The sequence below is a fragment of the Talpa europaea genome (genome assembly GCF_964194135.1).
Source record: "Talpa europaea genome assembly, chromosome: 1".
Classification (NCBI taxonomy): Eukaryota; Metazoa; Chordata; class Mammalia; order Eulipotyphla; family Talpidae; genus Talpa; species Talpa europaea.
In genome coordinates, this window is record NC_140073.1 from 104505076 (window position 1) to 104527071 (window position 21996).

General features: G+C 34.7%; 1 protein-coding gene across 1 annotated transcript in view; it reads right to left on the reverse strand.

The window, feature by feature from the left end:
* Positions 1 to 5281: 5281 nt before the first annotated feature.
* Positions 5282 to 21996, reverse strand: part of LOC311168398 (sodium channel protein type 3 subunit alpha-like) — a gene marked incomplete at its 5' end in the record, with an annotated part of 77709 nt that continues 60994 nt past the window's right edge. Inside the window, 7 exon segments of the mRNA XM_084229818.1 lie at positions 5282 to 6528; positions 7051 to 7321; positions 9203 to 9300; positions 10404 to 10545; positions 11346 to 11399; positions 12311 to 12583; positions 14276 to 14398. Of these exon segments, the coding sequence (XP_084085944.1) occupies positions 5333 to 6528; positions 7051 to 7321; positions 9203 to 9300; positions 10404 to 10545; positions 11346 to 11399; positions 12311 to 12583; positions 14276 to 14398 (2157 nt within the window). The 3' untranslated portion in view covers positions 5282 to 5332.

A 21996-nucleotide genomic window follows, 5' to 3' on the forward strand; every position in this document is an offset into this window, starting at 1 on the left:
AAAAAAGTAAAATGTTCTAGACACTTAGTATATGAAATGTGTATCTTTTTCTTTTATAATTGAAAATTATACTGTGGGGATTACAAGGCTTAAGTCCAAATACTTGAAGTCTTGAGGCAAATATTAATTTAATTTAATTTTTTTACTTATATAAGCACTGGGTACAGTCAGAAGCATGGGAGGGTGAAAGAATTCACCAGAGCCAGAGCGGGGAACAGAACAGGCAGACTGACAAAATATACTGCTGAGGGGAGTAGTGGGCATGGCAGGAGAGGTCTGTCGTGCCATGTGGGACCCTTGCTGACGGCCGGTGATAGAACCGGCGCTGCAGAAGCTGTGGGCAGCCTCACAGCCCAGTGCTCAACTGCTGCGCCACCAGGGGAGGCCCAAATATTTTATTTTTCATTTTAAATTTTTTTTGCAAATGTTAACTATAGATAAAGAAGTAAATACACTTGTGGTGTGAGACAGTTTTACAAAGAGTAATGATTCCTTTGTTTTAATTTCTCCTGTTATATAACAGATGTTGGTTTAGAAATCTGTAAAGAAGTCAGAATAGTCATGTTTCCAATTATCTAAAACATTCTTCGCCTTTGTGGTAGAAAGTCTTTGAGGACATGAAGTTTTTTTTTTTTTTTTCTTAATTGGTCTACAGTCCAGGCCAAATATTGTTTCTGTCTATTGAAAGTTACCTGAATAATGTCTTAAAAGGTTCTGTTGACATTATGCATTTTCCTTATTGTTGCCAATATAGAGGAAACTATTAACTCTTAATAGGCAACTCTGTTTTGAACATAGAATTTTAGAATTAAAGGCCCACTAGAGGCAACATCCCCAGTCTACCCTCCCTACTCAATAGGGGAGGCTGAGGGGCCAGAATTTAATTTGCTTCAATAACATTGCTAAAAAATCAAGTGTCAGAACTCTTACTTCAGTTCATTTTATACTTTCCATTTCTAAAAAATATGGCTAGCAAGACCTTTCTTTATGATTACTACTGATACTTTGAAATGCACAGGACTGATTGCCATGTTATTTTATTGGGTCCTAGTTATTTGAAAATTAGTCAGATGTATAAATCTATATAGGGATTTTCTTTTTGCTATATTACTTGAAAACCAGAGTATACATTTTCCTACCATCTGAGTGGTTTTTCCTTACTAAAAGGCAACCGTTTTGTATCACTTGTTGGTGAATTTATTTCCTTAATTTATTATTATATTGATATTCGACTTGATCAATTCTACTAATTTTTAAAAGTTCTATGTGAAGTTTAGTAATAAAAGGATTTTTCTTGTGAAAGTAGTTACTTTAAGAATCTATCAAATGATATTAGGAACTCTATATTTTGAACAGTATTTTCAGAATATTCTTTGTCTAGATAGGTATATTTTCAAATGTACTTTTTTGGTGAATAAAGACTTCTGTCTTGGAAGGTGATTAGATATAATGCATATCAATTATAGATTACTTGGGTAATGATTATATAATAGAATGCATAAAAAGTCTTTTGCAAAGTAATATTTCTCTATAGTGTTGGTGAGATCAGAAAGTTGACTTGGACAGAAAATCCAATGAATTCTAATTAGTCACCTTGTATCATTTATGTTGAGGAAATTAAATGCATTTTTATTTTGTTTTATTTTTTAATATTTTATTTTATATAATTCTTACATCATTTTTCATTTTTGCATAATGTATGCATTTTCATTTTGGTTATATTCTCCATACAATTGCACCCCCTTATTTTGACTCTAATCCTTCCTCTCCCACCGCCCCACCCCCTGTAGTGTGTCTCTGGTTTATAGTTGCTTGTTGATTTTGATTTTTACTTTGTATTAATTAGTCTTTTTCCTGGTCCCTTATTTAGGTTTTCTGAATTCCTGCTATGAGTGAGACCATCTGGTATTTTTCTTTTTCTTTCTGACTTATTTCGCTGAGCATGATCCCTTCTAGCTCCATCCATGTTGCTGCAAACTGCATGTGTTTATCTTTTTTGATTGCTGAGTAATATTCCATTGTGTATATGTACCACATCTTCTTGATCCAGTCATCTGTTTTTGGGCATTTGGGTTGTTTCCATAGCTTAGCTATTGTAAATAGTGCTGCTATAAACATAGTGGTGCAGATACCCTTTGGAATTAATGTTTCTGTGTCCTTTGGGTAAATACCTAGGAGTGGAATTGCTGGATTGTATGGAAGCTCTATCTTTAGTAGGTCAAGAAATCTCCACACAGCTCTCCATAGTGGTTGGGCCAGTCTGCAAGAAATGCATTTTTAGATCCAATTCATCTTTGGAAAAAAATGCATTACAACTGGAGTTTTCCACTGAGATTAAGCATTTGGTTTTGACTTGACATAAACCAAAGGAACTCTGAATGAAAGTTAAAATACATTTTCAGTCATTGCATCATTAATACCATATGTATAACTAGTTCATAAAATGCATGAAAGTGACAAAGTAGGTAACATTAGCTACGAAGAAATTTGGAGAGGGTACCAATTATACTGGGAGGAATTGAGATTAAATGCTTACAGCTACGGGAGTACATTGAAATTGACAAACACCATAGACAACTACTATTTTTGTTATTAAATCTGCAGGTTGGAACATTTGTGCTTGATCCTTTGCATACACAAAAGTTCACAAAACTGAAATAGTTTTTATTTAGTGCACTAGGTTATTCCTTACCCTCGTGTCTCACCCGGGCCAGGCTGTGGCTGACAGTGATCCCAACCTGGACCCACTCATGAACCCTCACATCAGTGTGGGTTCCTCCTGAGCCCCTGTTCTGGCTAGACCAACCTGGAAGCCTGAGGAAGGGAGGTGGGGGAGACTGGGGCCCTGCTTCTCTGTTCTCCCTGCAGCCTGAGACACTAAGATCCCAGACCAAAAGCAGAATCTCCCAGAGTGGTTACAGGCTGGGCCCGAGGTCCTGGTAGGTTAAGCATTTGTCCTGACTAGCACCCCATGGGTCTCCAGCCTCCCACCACCCACTACCCCACGATGAGCTGACATCATGGAAATAAACAACAGACTATTATTAAAAGAAGATTTAAAACCAATTTTAAGAAGATTTTAAATCAAGATTTAAAACCAAACAAGAAAAAAAAAAACAATGCACTAGGTTATTATAAAATTTATGTGAACTTTTATGTATACAAATGTCAGATCAAGTACAGCTTTCATCAATTATATATACTTTAACCTTCCAATAATTAAAACAAAACAGAGGCCAAAATTAAATACAATAAAAAATGAAATATTTATTCTTTTGGCTCAATAATGACGTAGCTCACCATTCCTTTTAAGTAATAGCAATTCCCTGCATGCAGTTCATCAATACACTACAAGTAAATATTTCATAAAAGGAATTAACATTAAACTTTTGGTTTGTGCAAAAAACAAAAATTTATATCATGTTAGATAATTGCACAACTTTGCCACTTTGTTCATGGCTAAACAGGACAGAGCCCATGTTATATCTCTAATAGCTTTAGTGCAGCAGGAATTAAAAAAATAAGACTAGTCTGCATAAGCAAATACTACAAAAGTTGAGTAAAAAAAAACTTTCCATGAATAAAGGGTTAGATTGAGGCAAACATTGTTGGTAGAAAATGATCTAGGCTTGAGTTTTTGACCAATGTATCTCCTATTGGAATGGTAGAAAATATATCTATATAACAAAGAAATCCACAAAACCCATTGTCTAACTTTTATTTTAGGAAATTATCCATTGAAAAGTCTTATGGATTCAAAAGTTTGGAGTTGTGATTAAAAATAAAAAGCAAAAGCATAAAGTAAAATAAATTGCCATGTCATCAACCTGAAAATAATTATCTTATGTACAAAATGCGACAAATAAAATTGATCATATTTTTACATTATTTATATTTAAACAAGTTTTGGACATATTTTTAGCAAAATATGAAGTCTAGGTTTTGACAATATGCAGTGTGCAGGGTGTTTCTTTGAACTCTAGAGAGACACCACATGACACTCAAATTGAATTAAAAATGCAAAAGTAAAGGTGCTTTTAAATAAATGCAAGCTATTCTGCTTGACATAATAAATGAAAAGCTGGTTGAATTCACTCTACCACCAAATTGTGACTTCTAACCAGGACTTATGAAGAATGGATTGAGTAAAATAGAGCAGCATAGGCAATATTAACATGCAGTAGTGATAGTCTTCAAACTATTTATGTTCAGTGATGGTACAGGATAGATACATCCATGTTGGAAGCTCGCAAAAGACACATACCCTGTGGTACATATTTGATTTCATAGAAGTTGTTTATCAGGTTATCTATATATCTGTATACCCATGTGCAGGTATATATATATATATATATATATATATATATATATATATATATACCCAAACATGCACCACAGGTTAAAATAACTATTTACATAACAGAGGGTGTTTTATTGACATAAAATGTCAGCTTTACTGAGGGCAGAAGATGGCAAAGCAATACTGCAGCAGAAAGTGGAACCACTATTCTAAAGTGATACTCTTGATATACTTTTCTAGAACAGATTTATTAGATTACTTTTTTGAAAGGCATTTAACCAAAATTAAATATAGAACTCTGGAACTTAGAATAAAATTTGCACTTGCTGAAACAGAATACTTTGCATAAAAATAATCCTTTAAAAAGTAGAGGAGATTTTACAGGCACATAACTGTTTAGATATAAACAAATATAACAGACTAAAACACTTTCAAAATTAAAGTGGTCTAGAAAATGGAAGTACCTGAAATTGTTGACATTGTAAATTTTTTCCTAGTTTTAAGCAAGAATTTCATCTCTCAGGGAAAATGCTTTAGTCTGATTACTTGAGAGACTCGTGGAGTAGGAATACAGGGCTCTTATATACTTTTTTTCTCAACTTAAACCTCATTTACAAAAATAGTGACATAGTATTATGAATAAACTATGAATTGGGTGCTAGGGATATCCACTAGAACAAATTTTGTAAAAATATGGTGGATATGGAAGTTAAAAATAGAGTGGATGCAAAGTACTGTACTAAAGGTGTTTGGTGTAGTTACAACGATCACTTTGCACAACTATCCCTACAGTCTAGGTAGCCATTGAGTTTCTCCTCAGCAGTGTCAGCTGGTAGTAAAAACAGTAACCTCTTGTCAGTGTTGATACCCTGACTCACAGAGATGTAGTGACGGAGAGGTCACTGTCTTGTTATAGGCACTGACCATGAGTATGTGTTAAAACAGTCAGTTTGGCATAGACCTCCTCTGGGAGTCCAGTTGACACATTAGTTTTACCTTCATAGGCTGTAAACAATTGACCACAAAGATAATTTACTTTTGATTTTCCCTGCCCTCTTTCCCTTTGCTTTCTTTTTCGGGTTTGTCTTTCTCAAACTTTTCTTTGTCTGGCTTTGTTACGCTATCATAGGAAGGAGGAGAGGTGGTAGAGGAACTTCCATCTGTTTTTTCTGGGGTGGAGTTCCCATTTAATTTGTCAATAATCATGTCTTCTTTTATAGGTAAGTCAATCCTCCCTTTAATTGCCTCTTTGTTATATTGACATGATACCTTTTTTAACCTTTGCCTTAAAAGGTAACATCTGAAATTACGCTGAATGATAGCAGCAGACACCTCCTCTTGTTTGCGTTTCAAAGTGGTGGTAATGGGCTCATAGGAGACTTTGGAGGGGTTTGATGCCATGAACCGGTCTTCCATCTGTATTCGGAGGGCATCCATCTCTCCACTCTCACCCAACACACGCTTTGTAAAGGCAAATAAGATGTCCAGACAATGGATCCGGTCTCCACTGACCATGGGCAGATCCATGGCAATGAGCTGGACTTTGTTTGGTTTTGCTATGAGAAGAGGAGGATCCAGGGCAGCTGCAAAATCAGAGAGCTTGGAGAACTCTATAAACTGGGTGGCATCTGGGTCAAACTTCTCCCAAACCTCATAGAACATCTCAAAGTCATCCTCACTCAGGGGCTCTGCGCTTTCTTCAGTGGCAACACTGAAGTTCTCCAGGATGACAGCAATGTACATGTTCACCACGACCAGAAATGATATGATGATGTAACTGACAAAAAAGAAAATCCCGACAGATGGGTTCCCGCAGTCTCCCTTAACTGAGCTCCCAGGATGAATAGCGTCAGGGTCACAGTCGGGTGGCGCACTGTTGAGAATAGGTGCTAGCAATCCATCCCAGCCGGCAGAGGTGGTGATCTGGAATAGGCAGATCATGCTGTTGCCAAAGGTTTCAAAGTTGAACATGTCATCAATTCCAGCTTCCTTTTTAACATAGGCAAAGTTGGACATTCCAAAGATGGCGTAGATGAACATGACCAGGAAGAGCAGGAGGCCGATGTTAAACAACGCAGGAAGGGACATCATCAGAGCAAAGAGCAGTGTGCGAATCCCCTTGGCCCCTTTGATGAGACGCAAGATTCTGCCAATCCTGGCCAGACGGATCACTCGGAACAAGGTAGGAGATACAAAATACTTTTCTATCAGCTCAGCTAGAAACATTCCTGTGGAAAAATACAGAAAACAAACAGTGAGTATCTCGTGCTTATATGAACCTTGTATCTTTTCAAGGTCTGTGAAAAACACAAATTTGTTATGAGTATAAACCTTTACTAAAAACTTGGATCCAATCCCTAATATAGGCAATTAAAGATTATACAGTATTATTCTATAACTCCACAGTATCATAAACCACTGTGGATTTCTGAAAAATCCAACAAATAAAATAATCCCTATAGTGGCTTCCCAAGTAACATTATTCATACCCAAATATTACAAACAGTTATCTGCACATATGAAATGTGCCAATTATGAACAAAAGATTAGTTCTGAAATCTCAAATGCATTTCCTATTTTTGAACAATACCAACATTCTTTAATTAGAAGAAAATGAACAATAGTGCTAAATTTGCTAAATTTTAGAGTTATACACATTAGGATTCTCAGATCTAACTTCCCTTTTACACAGCTGTCCAGCTTTGAACTTTTCCTATAACTGCACTTCTTGGTAGTTAAACCATTCTTACCTACAATGGAGAGAATCACCACCACAAAATCAAAGATATTCCAGCCTATGGTGAAGTAGTAGTATCTGAGGGAGATTAGCTTGAGCACAAATTCTCCAGTGAACAGGACAATGAACACAAGGTTGATCCGGGACAAAACTAGAGTCATATATTTGCTCTGGTCGTCAGTTTCGACCATCATGGTGACCATGTTGAGGCAGATGAGGATCATGATGCTGATATCAAAGACTTGTCTGGTTACAAAATCAAAGACCATTCCTTGGAATTTGTTCTAGAGAGAGAGCAAGAAGAGAGAAGGTTGAAATGCATATCAGTATGCAATTATTAATGATTCAGTAAAATTATAGATGAGTCCTTCTACATTAAGGCCATCAGATGTGCACCCTACTCACATTTCCCCCAAATAGTTCTCTCTGCTCCATTTCTTTCCATGTTAAAAAAAGAAGCAAGAATGGAAAAAATTCTTATGACAACAAAGAAAGTGTATTTGGTTTACTTAGATCTCATTGGAAGACAGCTGAATAAAACATAAATTGATGGCAAATGACTGATGATTTTCATATATTTTGCTTGATTTTAATAACTGCATTTACAAAATGTAATGAAAATACCAATGAAGATTTATAGTATTAATATTACAAAAGATTACAATATTAATATTATAGAAGATTTACAAAATTAATATTTTGGACTTTTAGATAGATGAATACCTGAATTCATTTACTGATACGTTAAGAATTTTGATGTTCATCTTATTTCTATCTCTCCCTCTTTTAAAATATGTCAATCATTTCCTATTTAATTCTCTCTCTTTAACTATGTGTATCTAGATATTTGCCTCTTAATTTCTTTATCTCTCTTTTCATTTGTTCCTTTTTACCTGTGCTTCAACAAAGATGTATGACTTATGTTTTTTCTCTTTATCTTACTAACAGTCATCTCAGGAGCGACATATTTTTTTTAAAGATTCCTATACTTATATATGACCAATAAATATAGTTTTATTAGGGAAAAGACTTTTAAAATTTTTTTAAAGATTTATTTATTTATGCATACAAGAGCTGGGGTACAGGCCAGATATGCGGGGGATGAGAAGATCCACCAGAAACAGAGTGGGGAACAGAAGAGACAGACTGAAATACACTGCTGAGGGGAGCAGTGGGCAAGACAGGAGAATGTCTGCCTCACCATGTGGGTTTCTCCCTGGCTGGTCAGGGATAAAATTCATGCTGCAGAGGTGTGTCTCACCTTGCGCCACCAAGGAGGCCCAGGACTTTTAAAGTTTTTGTAATAAAATGATAAATATTTATCATTTACCAAAAACCAAAGTTTATGAGCTGACTAAACTTCCTTGCATTAACTATACTATTTAAGTGACTTAGGTAAAACAGGTTCATTCTCTTTTGTGTATCCACCCTTTCTTCTTCTTTTGTGTATCCACCCTTTCTTCCCCTTGTCCCTTAGACAGCTCTGATTAGTCTTATAAATATGGTATACTCATAGGATTCATAAATTGTTAGGCAATTATAGTCTTTGTGACTTTGAGTATGATATTTCCCTTCTTTGTACCTCACTTTCCTTATTCCTTACCCATCTAAGGATAAATAAGTTAGAGAACAGTTCTGTGAACATTCCTGTTTATGTCTTCCCTTTATCATGAAACTCTACAGAGTAAAAATTCTGAAGAAGTTTTTTTCTTTTCTGTGCATTTGGTAAAACAAATGATTGATGACATCTTTTCTAAAAAGGTTAAAAATATTTTGTGTTCATTAAACTAGGTTATGGGGGTGGGGTGGGGATTCTGGAAAACTCCATCTACTTAAAAGGACAAGAGGTTGCTATACAAGATCAGAGGAGCCTGCTGGGTGTATTGTTGGCAGCAGGAGCAGAAGCCCACTTTATCTATTGTTACTGGGAGTTTTTGTTACTGTTTTTGGAGGTTTTTGACTGAAAAACTATATAAAAAAAACCTCATTGCTTCTTTTTAAACAATTCAGTAATTGTTATTGAGTGTAGTAGTTGTGAATTGTGTCACACAGTACGAACCCTACTGCTAGAGCATATTATATGGTGGATATATCGCCTGGTTCAGAGCAATGCCCAAGTTCCTCATAGGGAGCCAGGGCTTTGGAGTGTTGAAGAAAATTCTTACTGCTGGCCGAGGTATAGGTTTCTGAGGTTTTTTGGATCCAAGTTTCTTCATTGCATTGTAGTATTTTTTCTGTTCCTCTGTCATAAAGATGTCTTGACCTCCAAAGTAAAGACAGAGAATAAAACTGGTCACAATCTTAACATGTGTTACAACAGCTTACAAAAAATTTGAGTCTTTCCTTTAATCTTTTCCCAGTTTTTAAATGGATGTTGACCTGCTTCATATAGGTATATTCTAGTTTTCTCATTTATGTGACATTCTGAGTATCTTAATAGTATGTAAAACCCATAACCATATAAAACTCTGATTATTACAAGATACTTAATTTGATTATATTATGTTTTGAAGGAGGTTCCAGGGTCTCAAATATATTTTCTCTGAAAGTAAAAATGTTCTCTTAGTCCATTTCAATGATGACAAATTTATTCTTTATTAGGTAATTTGTGAGCACTTCCTGTGTGCTAGACAGTATGCCTGGTTTCAGAATTACATAAATAAGGGACACAGTATCTTGCTCCCAAGTAGGAGAAGAAGTTGAAAACAAAAAGTGAAGAATAGATAGGTATACAAAAATAAGCAAACAAACAAACAAACAAAAAAAAAACACTGCAGAGATAACAGTAAACTCCAAGGCTCAGAAACAGGCTTTGCAAAGGGAAGTAACCTTAAATTAGACCTGAAACCACGATAAAGGGTTTGTTAGGTAAAGCGTTGCAGGAAGAGAAAATATATTATGGAAAGTCATAGAGGTATAACAATATGACTTGTTCGGGAAAGCACAGAAAATCCACGTAGTTGAGTGTGTAGCCAGTAATAGTGTTGATGGTGGGTAGGTGGTGACTGAGCAGTTGGGAAAGAGATAATAGAAAATGTGGTGTGGGAAAAGATGAAGCTGGAAAACTGGTGGTAGTTATTCCTGAAAGGCCATGTAAGCAAAGGTAAAAACACTGGAGGCCCACTGGATGTTTTTAAGCAGCTGTCACTTTTTTGGGTCAGAAAGACACTACAACAGTTTGCAGAGGATGATCCTGGACAGGAGACATGAACTGGAGGCTGAAATCCTCTGCAGTTGAAGTGTATGCATAGTGAACTGAAAAGGAAATAAAAATGATCTAAGTCCTCCATGACTACCAGTGTGCTGGTTATTTGAATGCATAACAGACAGAACACAGAATGGAGAAAGGTGAGAGCTGAGAAATACTTATCTTCTTTTTCTGTTGGTTGAAGTTATCTATGATGACACCAATGAATAGATTCAGAGTGAAGAATGACCCAAAGATGATAAAGATGACAAAGTATAAATACATATACAGATTTTCTTCATATACAGGCTGAAGTTTAACCTAAATAATATTGAAAATATTAAATAATATTTAAAAACACAAAAAATACTTATACTAAATTAACAATTTGGTGAACATTGTTATTTACTATAAATCTATTTTTGCCTAGCCTTGAGATACTGTTCTGCAAAAATAATTCTCGCCTTTAAAATTGGTATGATCGAGTATAATGTAGGTCAGTAGTTCTGGAATCTGTTTTCTAATTGTATCTGTATTCTCTAGAGAAAATAACAATGGCTTAAGAAGGCAAACATTTTGACCTATTATTTTTAATCTTATAATTTTGGGGGGCTGTATTTTTAATTTTGATTTGGAATGCTGGCTCTTGGCAATCTGACTTTAATAACAGAATATCAACTTCTACAAAAAATCAGCATAAATAGGCATATTCTGAGGCATTATTTTATCCCTGTCTTCAAAATTGAGTTTCCCTGGAGCTTTCTTGCCTTTATCATGTTATTTTTAGATGCTGCTTCATGGACTCTGCTTTATCATACTCTCCAGGGATAGGGAATTATTTCCCAACTTTTTTCCAGGTTTCTCAATCTTATGAGTTACATTCTCTGGGCCACTCTGATGTCTTTTAATCCATGTAGTTATATATCCTTTCACATTAGATATGTATTTTGCATTAGACCAAAATAGTCTGTATACTGAAGTGGATTGGATTAAGAAGATCATTTCTACATGCAAAATGTTTTCATTGCATCTAATATAATATTTTGGACCATTCAGTTAATTTATCACAAAATTTCACTATGGAAAATCTAGTAACTATATATTATTTGAGTGATACTTACATCTCGTGAATCGACAGCTGCATACATAATATCCATCCAACCTTTAAATGTGGCCTGTAAACAACATACATTGAATTGTGCATAAAAACCTAATGCCAAAATTTTGCATTTTACCATTTGAAAATGTAATAGTGTCATTAAAAATCACTTTTTGTACAATATTATGAAATTTTCTATAAAAAATCATGAATTGAATGAAGAAATGAAATAATGTAAGATTTAATTTAGAATCTGGAACTCATTTTCTTTATTTCTCTTGGAAGGTACTCTGTTTTTTTCTACATTAAATTTAGCTAGAGGTTTGAGTCCTGAAACTATTATCTCAGCCTCAATTCCCTTTTATACCGAAAGGTAGGTTCTATGATTCAAATTTCTGGCATATTTAAACATAACTCCATCACTTTCATTAATTAATTATTGATTATTCAATATGCTGTCAATTAAGTTGTATTTATTAAACATTGTACATTTTTTAAATCCATTCCATTAGATATTTGTATTTTCATACATAGAGGAATCATACTCTTTGGTTAATGCATTAAATGATAGTTAATGCAATAAATGATACAGTTAATGATTAACACATTTAATTAATCAGTACAATATAAACATTGTCATTTCAATATATAAGCTTTCTCTGTTGTCAGTGATAGCTACAGAAAACTAAAAATGCTGATGGTGCAATAGTAGTAGATAGTATAACAAGAAAAAACAATTACAAAAAATATAAAATAACTTTAAAACATACTAAAAGCTGAACTCTGGAGAAAATATATCATAAAATAACTGCACAACATTCCTTACAGTCAAGCCAAACCTTCTTTACAATAAAGTCAAGCTAATACTAAAGGTGTTACCATCAAGAACTTTTCTGTCAAATACTAATTATTCAAAGAAGAGCATCAGAGAAATGATCTCACTTGAAGCATTTTGAAAGTCTTTCAAAACTCACATTTGCCACTTACCACTTGAAGCAATGCCAGATAGCCAGCACCAACATTATCAAAGTTTACTTTCACATTTTTCCACCGAGCTTGCCTGCCAAGAGCCTGACAATCGCTGAAATTGTTGACTTCACTAACTTCAAACATGTTACCGGTTGTTGTATTAACACAGTGATAGAACTTGCCAGCAAAGAGATTCACACCCATGATGCTAAAGATCAACCAGAAGATGAGACAAACCAACAGCACATTCATGATGGAGGGAATTGCTCCCACAAGAGCATTCACAACCACCTAGAAAAAAATGAGGATAAAGCAATATAAAATAGTTAAAATGGAAACCATTCTTTTTATTTATTCTTTAGTACTGAAATGGGTGTGAAAAGAGTTAAATAAAAATTCAGGTGTACAATTGTTTCTTCTGGTATTTTCTTGGACATATTTGATCAGGGAAAATAAGCAGTAATACAACGAAAGAGCTTAAGGATTTGAAGAAAGCAAAACATGTCAGTGCATGAAAAGGAGTAAATAAAAGCCTGATACAGTATAAAATGCTCATATGCTGGGGGAAATAAAAGATGTATTAAGTACAAACAAAGAATAATTATCATTCAAAATGTTTTAATTTCAAGAGTGTTAATGAATGATGCTTGAAGAAGTAGTCAAACCCTTTACAAATAAACATAGCATGCCTTAAACTTAAGCTAACACTTGATGTTTATGAAGAATAGCATACAGAATTTCAAGTTCCTTTTACTTTTTTATTGGTAAAAATCAAAGAAAAAATATGTTAAACTAGGAAATGAGATGGAATTTGTCTCTGTACAAAAAGAATGCTAAATGTGTCCATATTATTATTATAGATTTCTTAAATGTTCACTTTGGAACCCCAATATAACCATGCAGCCAAATGTGGACTTAAGTAATGTCAGTAGAATAAAGATTTGTGTGAAAAGATCTTAAAACTGTATAATCATTTTTATACATCTTGTGGCTTTCGTTAGCCAGTAGCAATGAAATAAAATTGTGCAAAATCAAGTGTTTCTTCGCTTACAATGTTTTTGGAAAGTCTGGAGAGTAGTTTAATTCTCCTTGGTGAGTAAATCTGGAAGTCAAGGCTGAAGTATTTTTATTGCGCCAAACAAACCACCTCCTAACATAAAAGCACTACAGTCTAGAAGAAATTCAATATCCATGTGCATTTGTAAGCTGGATTAAACAAAGCTGGCCTTTGTGCTAAATAGTATTTTGAGAGGCATGGCAAGTGGGTGTGTATCTATCTAAGTGTGTACTTTATGTTTAGATGAATAAAATATATACTAAAGAAGAGCACTATAGAGGAAAACAAAGTACTATGGAAAAAGTGAACCTCATTCAGAAAGCTTGCTTAAGAGGGAGATCTATGAAACAAACCCCAGGAGTTGCCTGAAATGCTTAGTTAATTATTCTAACCCCCTACTTTGTTTGTTTAGGACATATAGATTTTGTCAGAGGCTACTATTTAGTGTTTTCTTGTTTTATTATTGCTATTAATTGAAGAAATAAAGCACACAGAAACCATTTACCTTTCTTTCATTATCAGCAATTTTTAAATAATCAAATTACCTATTGAGAGAAAGAAAAATCTCTCCTAAGATGAATATCTGTGGTAAATAGTAATTTAGAAATGTATTAGCAATGAAAAAAAATTGTAGCACATGGTGTTTGGCTGGTGTGAAAACATCCTTCAGCTATTATCAGAAGAACTGGTTAGTAGTCCTAGCTCTGCACCAAGTTCTAAGGGCCTATGTAAATAAACCTCAGTTTCAGGGTAGGTTGAGTGATAAGATTCCTGCACTGAAATTCTGTGATTCTGTGAAATCAATATCAGAAGATAATTACTTATATTTATTTGTACATATTTATATTATGGCAGCCCTCTGTATCTAAAGCACCACCTACATTTAATTTTAACATGAATGATCAGAGAGCTTTCATTCTTCTTACCCTCATGCCTTCAAACCGGGATAAAGCTCTTAGAGGTCTTAAAGCTCTTAGAGTCCGTAAGGATTTGATGGCACCAAGTTCTGAGTAGCCAAGAGCGTTAGCTACCAAGCTAACCAAAGAAACCTATAAAAGGAAAAGTATTAATCAGGTCACCAAGTAACAAAATGTTGACTAAAGACATAGGAGGATATGGTGTTTATTTTTCAGTACCAGCCAAGTAAATCTTCAGATATATCTTGGAAGTCTTTGTGTGCCGCATAGTGAGATCATCATTTATATCTTCAGCCTCATCTCATATTGTTTTTTTAGCAGTGAAGCCAGAGCCCTTGTTCATTTTCCTAAACATCTATAACCTGTTGCAGTTAGGTATTGCTCCCATTCAGCCTTTGCCAACATGCACATATACCACGATGATTCCGGATTTGGTTTCAAGCCATTTCTTTCTGTGCTTAATATCACTGATGGCTTAGAAATAATATTTCTCTCTTGAATCTATATAGTATCTTGTTTATTCATCGGAGGTTTTTGCCATGTAATAGAATCAGTTTGCTAGATATATTTTCTCCCCTTCCGTAAATTTTATATAGGTTGAGATAAAATATTTTCTTATTATGCTTAATGCTGGTTGAATATGTTTTTGTCAATGTGTGTTAGATAAATAAATAAGGGGAAAACTTTATCTGGAGGAACATTTTATTAGACCATGTTATAATTTCAAAATAATGAAGAAATTTTTACCCAAATTACTATTATGATCTAGAATGTAGTAACTCATTCAGAGTGATAATACATCTTTCTGATATTATATATGTGCTAAATTTCTTTAAATACTGAAAGATTAAAGAAGACATCATTTAGGGGAGTTTGTTTTTATTTCCGTATAATAACATTTATTGAGAACTTACTATATGTTAAGTTCTAAGCATCGTATACATATAAATCTCAAGTAAGTACTATTATTTTTAACTTGTAAGGAAATTAATCCCCCCACCCTCAAAAAAAGAATGCAGTGACAATAAGCGATGGTGTTGGGGCTTGAACCCAGGTGATCTGACTTCAAATAGTATCTTAAATTTTTGCATCCATTATCAAAAATTTGCTCTTCATCTGAACCACAAAACAGGAAGTGACTGAGTGACTATCCTCTCAATTCTTGCAAGGGTTGTACATAACTAAAGCTTTCCATGGTGCATAAGAAAGAAGTTAATTCATTACATCCACTGGATGGATGGCTTTAGAGCTTATTTCCTATGGAAAGGGCTGTTGAAATGGATCTAAATGAATCTTCCCAATAATCTTGTGAGGTAGGATAGTAACAGTGATCTGCCTAAGAACACATGGTATGAAGGGTATAAAGGGTGACTCCAAACCCAGAACTGAGGCTTTGAAGGTAAATGGAGTCACTGACACCTCATTGTTTAATTTAGCACACATCTCACAGAATTGAACAGAAAAATAAATGACTTGAATGTTAAACTTGACTAGTGGCAGGATAATTTATTGAGCTATTCATTTCTGTCTCGTGTTCACTGCTACAGAAGACAGGAGCGATGGGAAAGGTCACTAGCGAACACACAGGCTTCAATATTCTGGGCTCCTTTAACTCAGGAGGCATTAACAGCTTCTTTATGTTTTTGGTGCTGCTACCTGAAGACTTGGCGCATCCCATCCAACCAAGTACTTGATTCCATTTTGTCAATAACACCATAGAGTTTAAACAGCATACAGACTAACTCAGTGCTTCTTAGGGGCAAGGACACTTGGAAATTTGATTGCTAGGTATACACATACTGCTCAGATCCCAAGGTAGACCTGTTTCCTATCTGTAGGCACTTTCTTAAAAGGCACTGAAGCAGTGGTGAGGACCAAGTGCAAAGTTGCCATGAGAATATTGACAAACGGTTCTTGGAGAAGATGGGAGGTTGGGGATACTGGAGATGGTGGAATTTGGTCAGCTGTGATGGGTGAGGTTTACAAGAAAGGAGTGAGGTCTATACAGTGACTGTGAGAACTAAAGGGCTGTTCCTAAGCAAGGTCATTCAGAAATGAGGGTCCGGTCTGTTTTTAAATCAGTTTGTATATCAAGGACTGCCTTTTTGCCTTTGACATCCCTTCTATTTCTGTCTTAGCTTTTGTAGTTTCTCTTTAACTTTGTACAAGATTAGAAAGCTCACAATTCAAATATCTTAGTCATTATGGTATTGTTTGTGGCTGTGGGAAACTGGAAGTAATCTAAATGTTCACTTCTGGAGAACAATTAATAAATTTTGGCGGGCACACTTTTTTTTTTTAAATGAGGACTTTTAACGAATCAGGTGATCTCTAAATTTATCTCCTTGCATGGAATTCTATAATTTAGTTATTTCTAGATGATTAAAGCAAATAATAATATGTTGTTATGCTCAAAAGACAAAAATCACAGTATCTTTATTAATGGATGCATCATCTTTAATTAAGCACACCTCGGGAAAAGTACTTGAATGCTGGTCTTCTGATTGACAGTGAGCATGACTTCTGTTAATGGGTTGTGCATTTATGAATCTATCATGTTTAATTATTTTTCTCTGGAAAGATAAAAATTGTTTCTCATATTTTAAGTGAGTACATGCCTGTCATATACTTAACAGTTAGGTAACTATTCTTTGCCTCAATTTCCTCACTTGCACAGTTGATATTATAATAGATGTCTAACTGGATTAAGATATATAAAGACAGTGATTTATGGCTCAGTAAAGGTTAGTTTTTATCAATATTACATATATGAAATGTGTGTTGGAATTTAAACAAAGGCTAGAAATAGAAACTTAGTCTCTATATGCTAAAAGATACACCCTTTTTAAAGGGACTGTAGAATTTTATATTGTTAAATTAATTGGACTGCCTTCACGATCTGACCAGTAAAAGAGATTTTTCTTGTTAATAAATTGATAATACTAAAAGAGAATTAAATTCTTCCCCAAAAGGGAGCAAAGTGAATCCTTTCTACTAGAAAAAGCCATAACATATACTAGACTATTAACATGGAAATATGTGTGCAGAGATCAAAAATTGTTATAAATTGACAAAATTCTTTTTAATTTAAAAAGTTCTTTTTAATTTAATCTAATTCTCTCCACCAAAAAAAATAAAATAAAATAAAAACAACCTCCAGCTGAATTCAAGGCGGGTATCTACTTATTAGCAAGATATCTCACTGCTTTCATTCACCACCAACAAAGGCAGCCACATTTGGAGGGAAGTGTGGAAACACTTGGACTAGTACAACACTGTATTTCATTGGACTGTGTACTAGTGCAAGGTATGGAGTAGAAACTGATAGATAAAAGTATCTCTGCCACCCATTAGCTGTATGACTGGCAAATTTTTTTCAGTAGCAAAATAGAGATTATAATATTTTTTAAAAGATTTATTTATTTATGCATACAAGAACTGAGGTACAGGCCAGAGGTGTGGGGGGTGAGAGGATTCACGAGAGACAGAGTGGGGAACAGAACAGGTGGATTGACTGAAGTACACTGCTGAGGGGAACAGCGAGCGAGTCAGGAGAGGTCTGCTGTGCCATGTGGGTTGCTCCCTGTCCAGCTGGAGATAGAACTCATGCTGCAGAGGCTGCAACTTCATAGGTTGCATCTTAACCCCTTGCGCCATCAGGGAGGCCCTGTTGTTGGTAGTTTTTTTGATATGTGCCACTCTTACTGGTAACCACCACTCTTCGTAGAATCTAAGAGTTTGCTTTTGTTTTGTTCATTTGCTTTGTTTCTTTAAAAATAAAATTTAAATTAAAAAAAAAGAGGTGTTATAGAAACATACTGGAATGCTACTCAGTTATTTAAAAAAAAAAAATAGATGAAATCTTGCCATGTGTGCCAACATGGATGGCCTTGAGGAGAATGTACTCAGCTAACAAGATCAGGAGAAAAATAAATACTGTATGTTTTCTACTCATATGGAAGAGAGAGATTATAATATTTATAGTGTGGCCTCCCTGATACTACAGGGCTTAAAGTCTCAGCGCTATCAAGCTATCGCCAGCCACTGTGGCATGATTTCAGTCCCCCAGCCAGGGAGCTGACCTGCATGGTACGGCAGACCTCTCCTGTCTCCCCCGCTGACCCCTCAGCAGTATATCTCAGTAGATTGACCTGTTCTGCTCCCCACTCTGTCTCTGGTGAATCCTCTCACTCCCTGCACCTCTGGCCTACACCCTAGTTCTTATATACATACATTAAAAAAACATTTAAAAAGTCATATTTATATTGCAGGATTGTGAAGAGGGTTAGTAAATAATTTTGATTAAAAGGGCTATTGATAATGAGCTTTGTGACCAAGGTATCAGGTGCAGTCATTAGAGCCAGAATGTCTGAGTTCAAAATCTACCTTAGCCTCCCATGAGTTATGTTAACTTGGTCAGTTAACATAATCTTTCCTTGCCTTGGTTTCCCCAGCTGCAAAATGAGAATAATTATGGTTTCAAACTCAGAGTTTTGAAATTTAAATGAGTTATCATATGTAAAGTGTTTTTTAGCAGCAACTATATACAGTAAAGATTAAGTTAGTATTATCAATATTCATTATTATTGTATAAGGCTCTTGATTAGCACCATTCCTACCATAAGTAATTAGGAAATTCTGGGCATCTTACTGAGCTACTACTATTATTAACAACAATTTGAGTTTTACTACTGAAGATGTCATTATGTCAAGAATAAGTGTTAAGAACTAAGGCAGGGATTCTGGACATTGTACAGAATTATGGAAACACATAATAGAATCAGAAAGTGACCCTATTCTGCCTTTGTTCCCCTCAACACAACAGTTGGGGATTCTAGTAAGTCTTGGACAAGTAGGAAAAGACTTTCTGAGCTGCAAATATTAAACATCCTTTATTTTCCAATTACATCAGCAACCTGGACCATCTGTAAAATGGAAATCACTTGTAGTGAGTAAATATTTCATCATGATTGAATCATTTACTGAGTTTGTTTTAGAATAGCAACACCTTAGGATAGTTTTGAATCAAATTCAGAGTTGTCAAGATAGATGCTCAGATGAATTTTCTCAGGATGACATTTATGTGAAAATCCATAAGGACCACAAGAAATCTGAAATTTTTTTCAATGAACTATGATCTTATATGTAGTCCATTGTGTGGCCAAGAACAACATCTGTAGTATAACTTTTATAATTAGTTATAGTATAGGGTAGTTTGGTTTTCATATGAAGATAGTAATTTTTTGAACTTTGGGTTAGAAGAAAAGGATTTTACAGAATCAGGAAAAAATGGTATATGTTTGACAAAATTGAGCACCCCGTCTTGGGTGAAACCTAACTATCTTCTCTGGGCTTCTGTGACACCATGGATATTCAGCTTTCCTTTTTCTTCTAACTGCTACCTCTCAATTTAATTAACTGCTTCTTTCTCTTTGCCTACCTTATAAATGTTAAACTGTCTTCAGAGTTTGGTTCTGGGTTTCCTCATCAAATTATATTCCTGGTCTAGGTGAGCTCATCAAGGTTCAAATGCCATTTATATACTGATGACCCCTAAATTTATAATCAGGTCCTGGCTTCTCTCCTGAGTTTGAGACATATAAAATTCAACATCTATTCTTGAATGTCTAATAGGCACTTCATACTTATTATATCCCTACTACCTACCATCTGCTTGCCCTGTCAGACCCATTCCAGTTAAAGGCTTCTTCCCCTAACCATTTGTTCAGATTGAAAGAAAACACTATTCATCTAATCCTCTCTCTTCTTTACACCACACATCCAGTCCACCAGTAAGTTCCATCAACTCAGTCTAAGACAAATCTTCTCTTTCCTAGATTATTAACACAGCCCCCTAATTGGTTTTCCTGCTTCTGTTCTTTGCCCTACCTTCTCTATAATCAGATGTGTTCATTTTAAAACAGTAGATCAAATTCCTTTTCACCCCCTCCTCCATGAACTTCCCATTGTAACTATAATCAATATACAATAAACTTCCTAATATATACAAATAATAAATTAAAAGGAAACATGAACCTCTTGCCATTACTGCTAGATTACCTTTCTAAGTTCAGTTTCTAGTATACTCTCGTCCACATTTCATCACACACAAGCATAACAGCTTTCTTTTGTCTCTTAGGTGGTCTCAGCTCTCATAATTTCGGGGTCTTCCAATGGTTCTTTTCTCTTACCTCAGGTCGTCAAATGACTATCCCATTGTTAAAGATGGTAGGTTTATGCCCCCCTCCACAAATTCGTATATTGAAACTTCATTCTCAATGTGATGTATATTTGGAGGGAGGGCATTTTTGGAGATAACTAGGTCATGAAGATTCCACCTTCATGAATAGAATTCATGCCTTATAAGGAGACTACAGAGAACTCACTGGCCCTTTCATTCATGTGAGGACACAGAAATAAGAGCAGATTCTCAATAGACAACTGCTAGTGTCTTGATCTGGGTCTGTTAGCCTCTGGAACTTTGAGAAATAAATTTCTGTTGTTTATAAGTCACTTAGCATATGATATTCTGTTCCAGCAACCCAAATGGACTAAGGTAATTTTCTTGTAATTTATTTCTCCAAAGACACTTCCTTAGGCACTCAAGCTAACACTCCTCTGTTCCTTCTCTCCTCCTCAGTTTGCATTTATTCTATATGCCATTACCTTGTTTTATTTCATTGCAGTAATCACCACCTAGATTCATCTTATTTTTAGATTAAATTTAAGTCTTTACTTTGTTCCACTCTCCCATAGAGTGTAAGTTCTAATATGGTTTGATCTGTCTTTTTTATATCTTCCTTGTCTAAAATAGCATGTGCTCAAAATATTTATTGGATAAATGAATGAATGTTAGGAGGTTGGACAGACAGTCCACTACAATCTATCTTTATTTTTAGGCAGGGAATTCAAAAGGTTACATTTTTCACACAATAAATTTCCTAAGGTTTAAAAGCATATTTCTTTTGGTTTTAAATATTTTACTTATACCTTAGGTTTTGTTTACGTTTTTTTTTTTTTTTTGAGTTTTCTGTGTCTGTTCAGTTTTGTTATAGTGGTATGCCTATTGGACTTTGAAACTCATTTAAGTATGTTTTATTGTACTTTCAAAATCAGTTTTAACTCTATATTTACTTTAGCTTAGTGAACCCAGTGGTCTGGGAACAAGTTGTTATTTGAGGTTAAATTAGTTCACAGACATCAGCCTCTGCTTTGGGAAAAAGAAGAAAATAGACCCACTTAGGATAACAATATGCTTAAAAGTAATATATTTAAGTTCTCAGTTCTAATCTACTAATTTAGCTCACTAAAGGAGTATTAATTTGGGGGGGCACCATATGTCCTTATCATTTTTATATTATTCAATAGATACCCAAGTGTCTAATGATAAAACATGACATAAAACCCCTATTATTGAGAGATTTTTTTGCATCATCTATTTACATTTGAAAAAGTACATGGGAATAAAGTACAGTGTAGCAAATATTTTTAGTAAATGTTAATTTTTCAGCAAATATAAATACCTCAGTAAATTTCAGAATTTTCTGATATTCTATCACATTTGTAAATGATCTTCACAGTGACAAAATCTTTTTGAAATAGAGAGGCTCTCTAAATGTATTTGGTGTTCCATCATTTCAAGAAGATGGAGATTATAAATACTAACTTTCAAAGCTGTTTGAAAATATATATGTCATTTTTAATATTTAGATAAGAAATCGAAGTAAAGA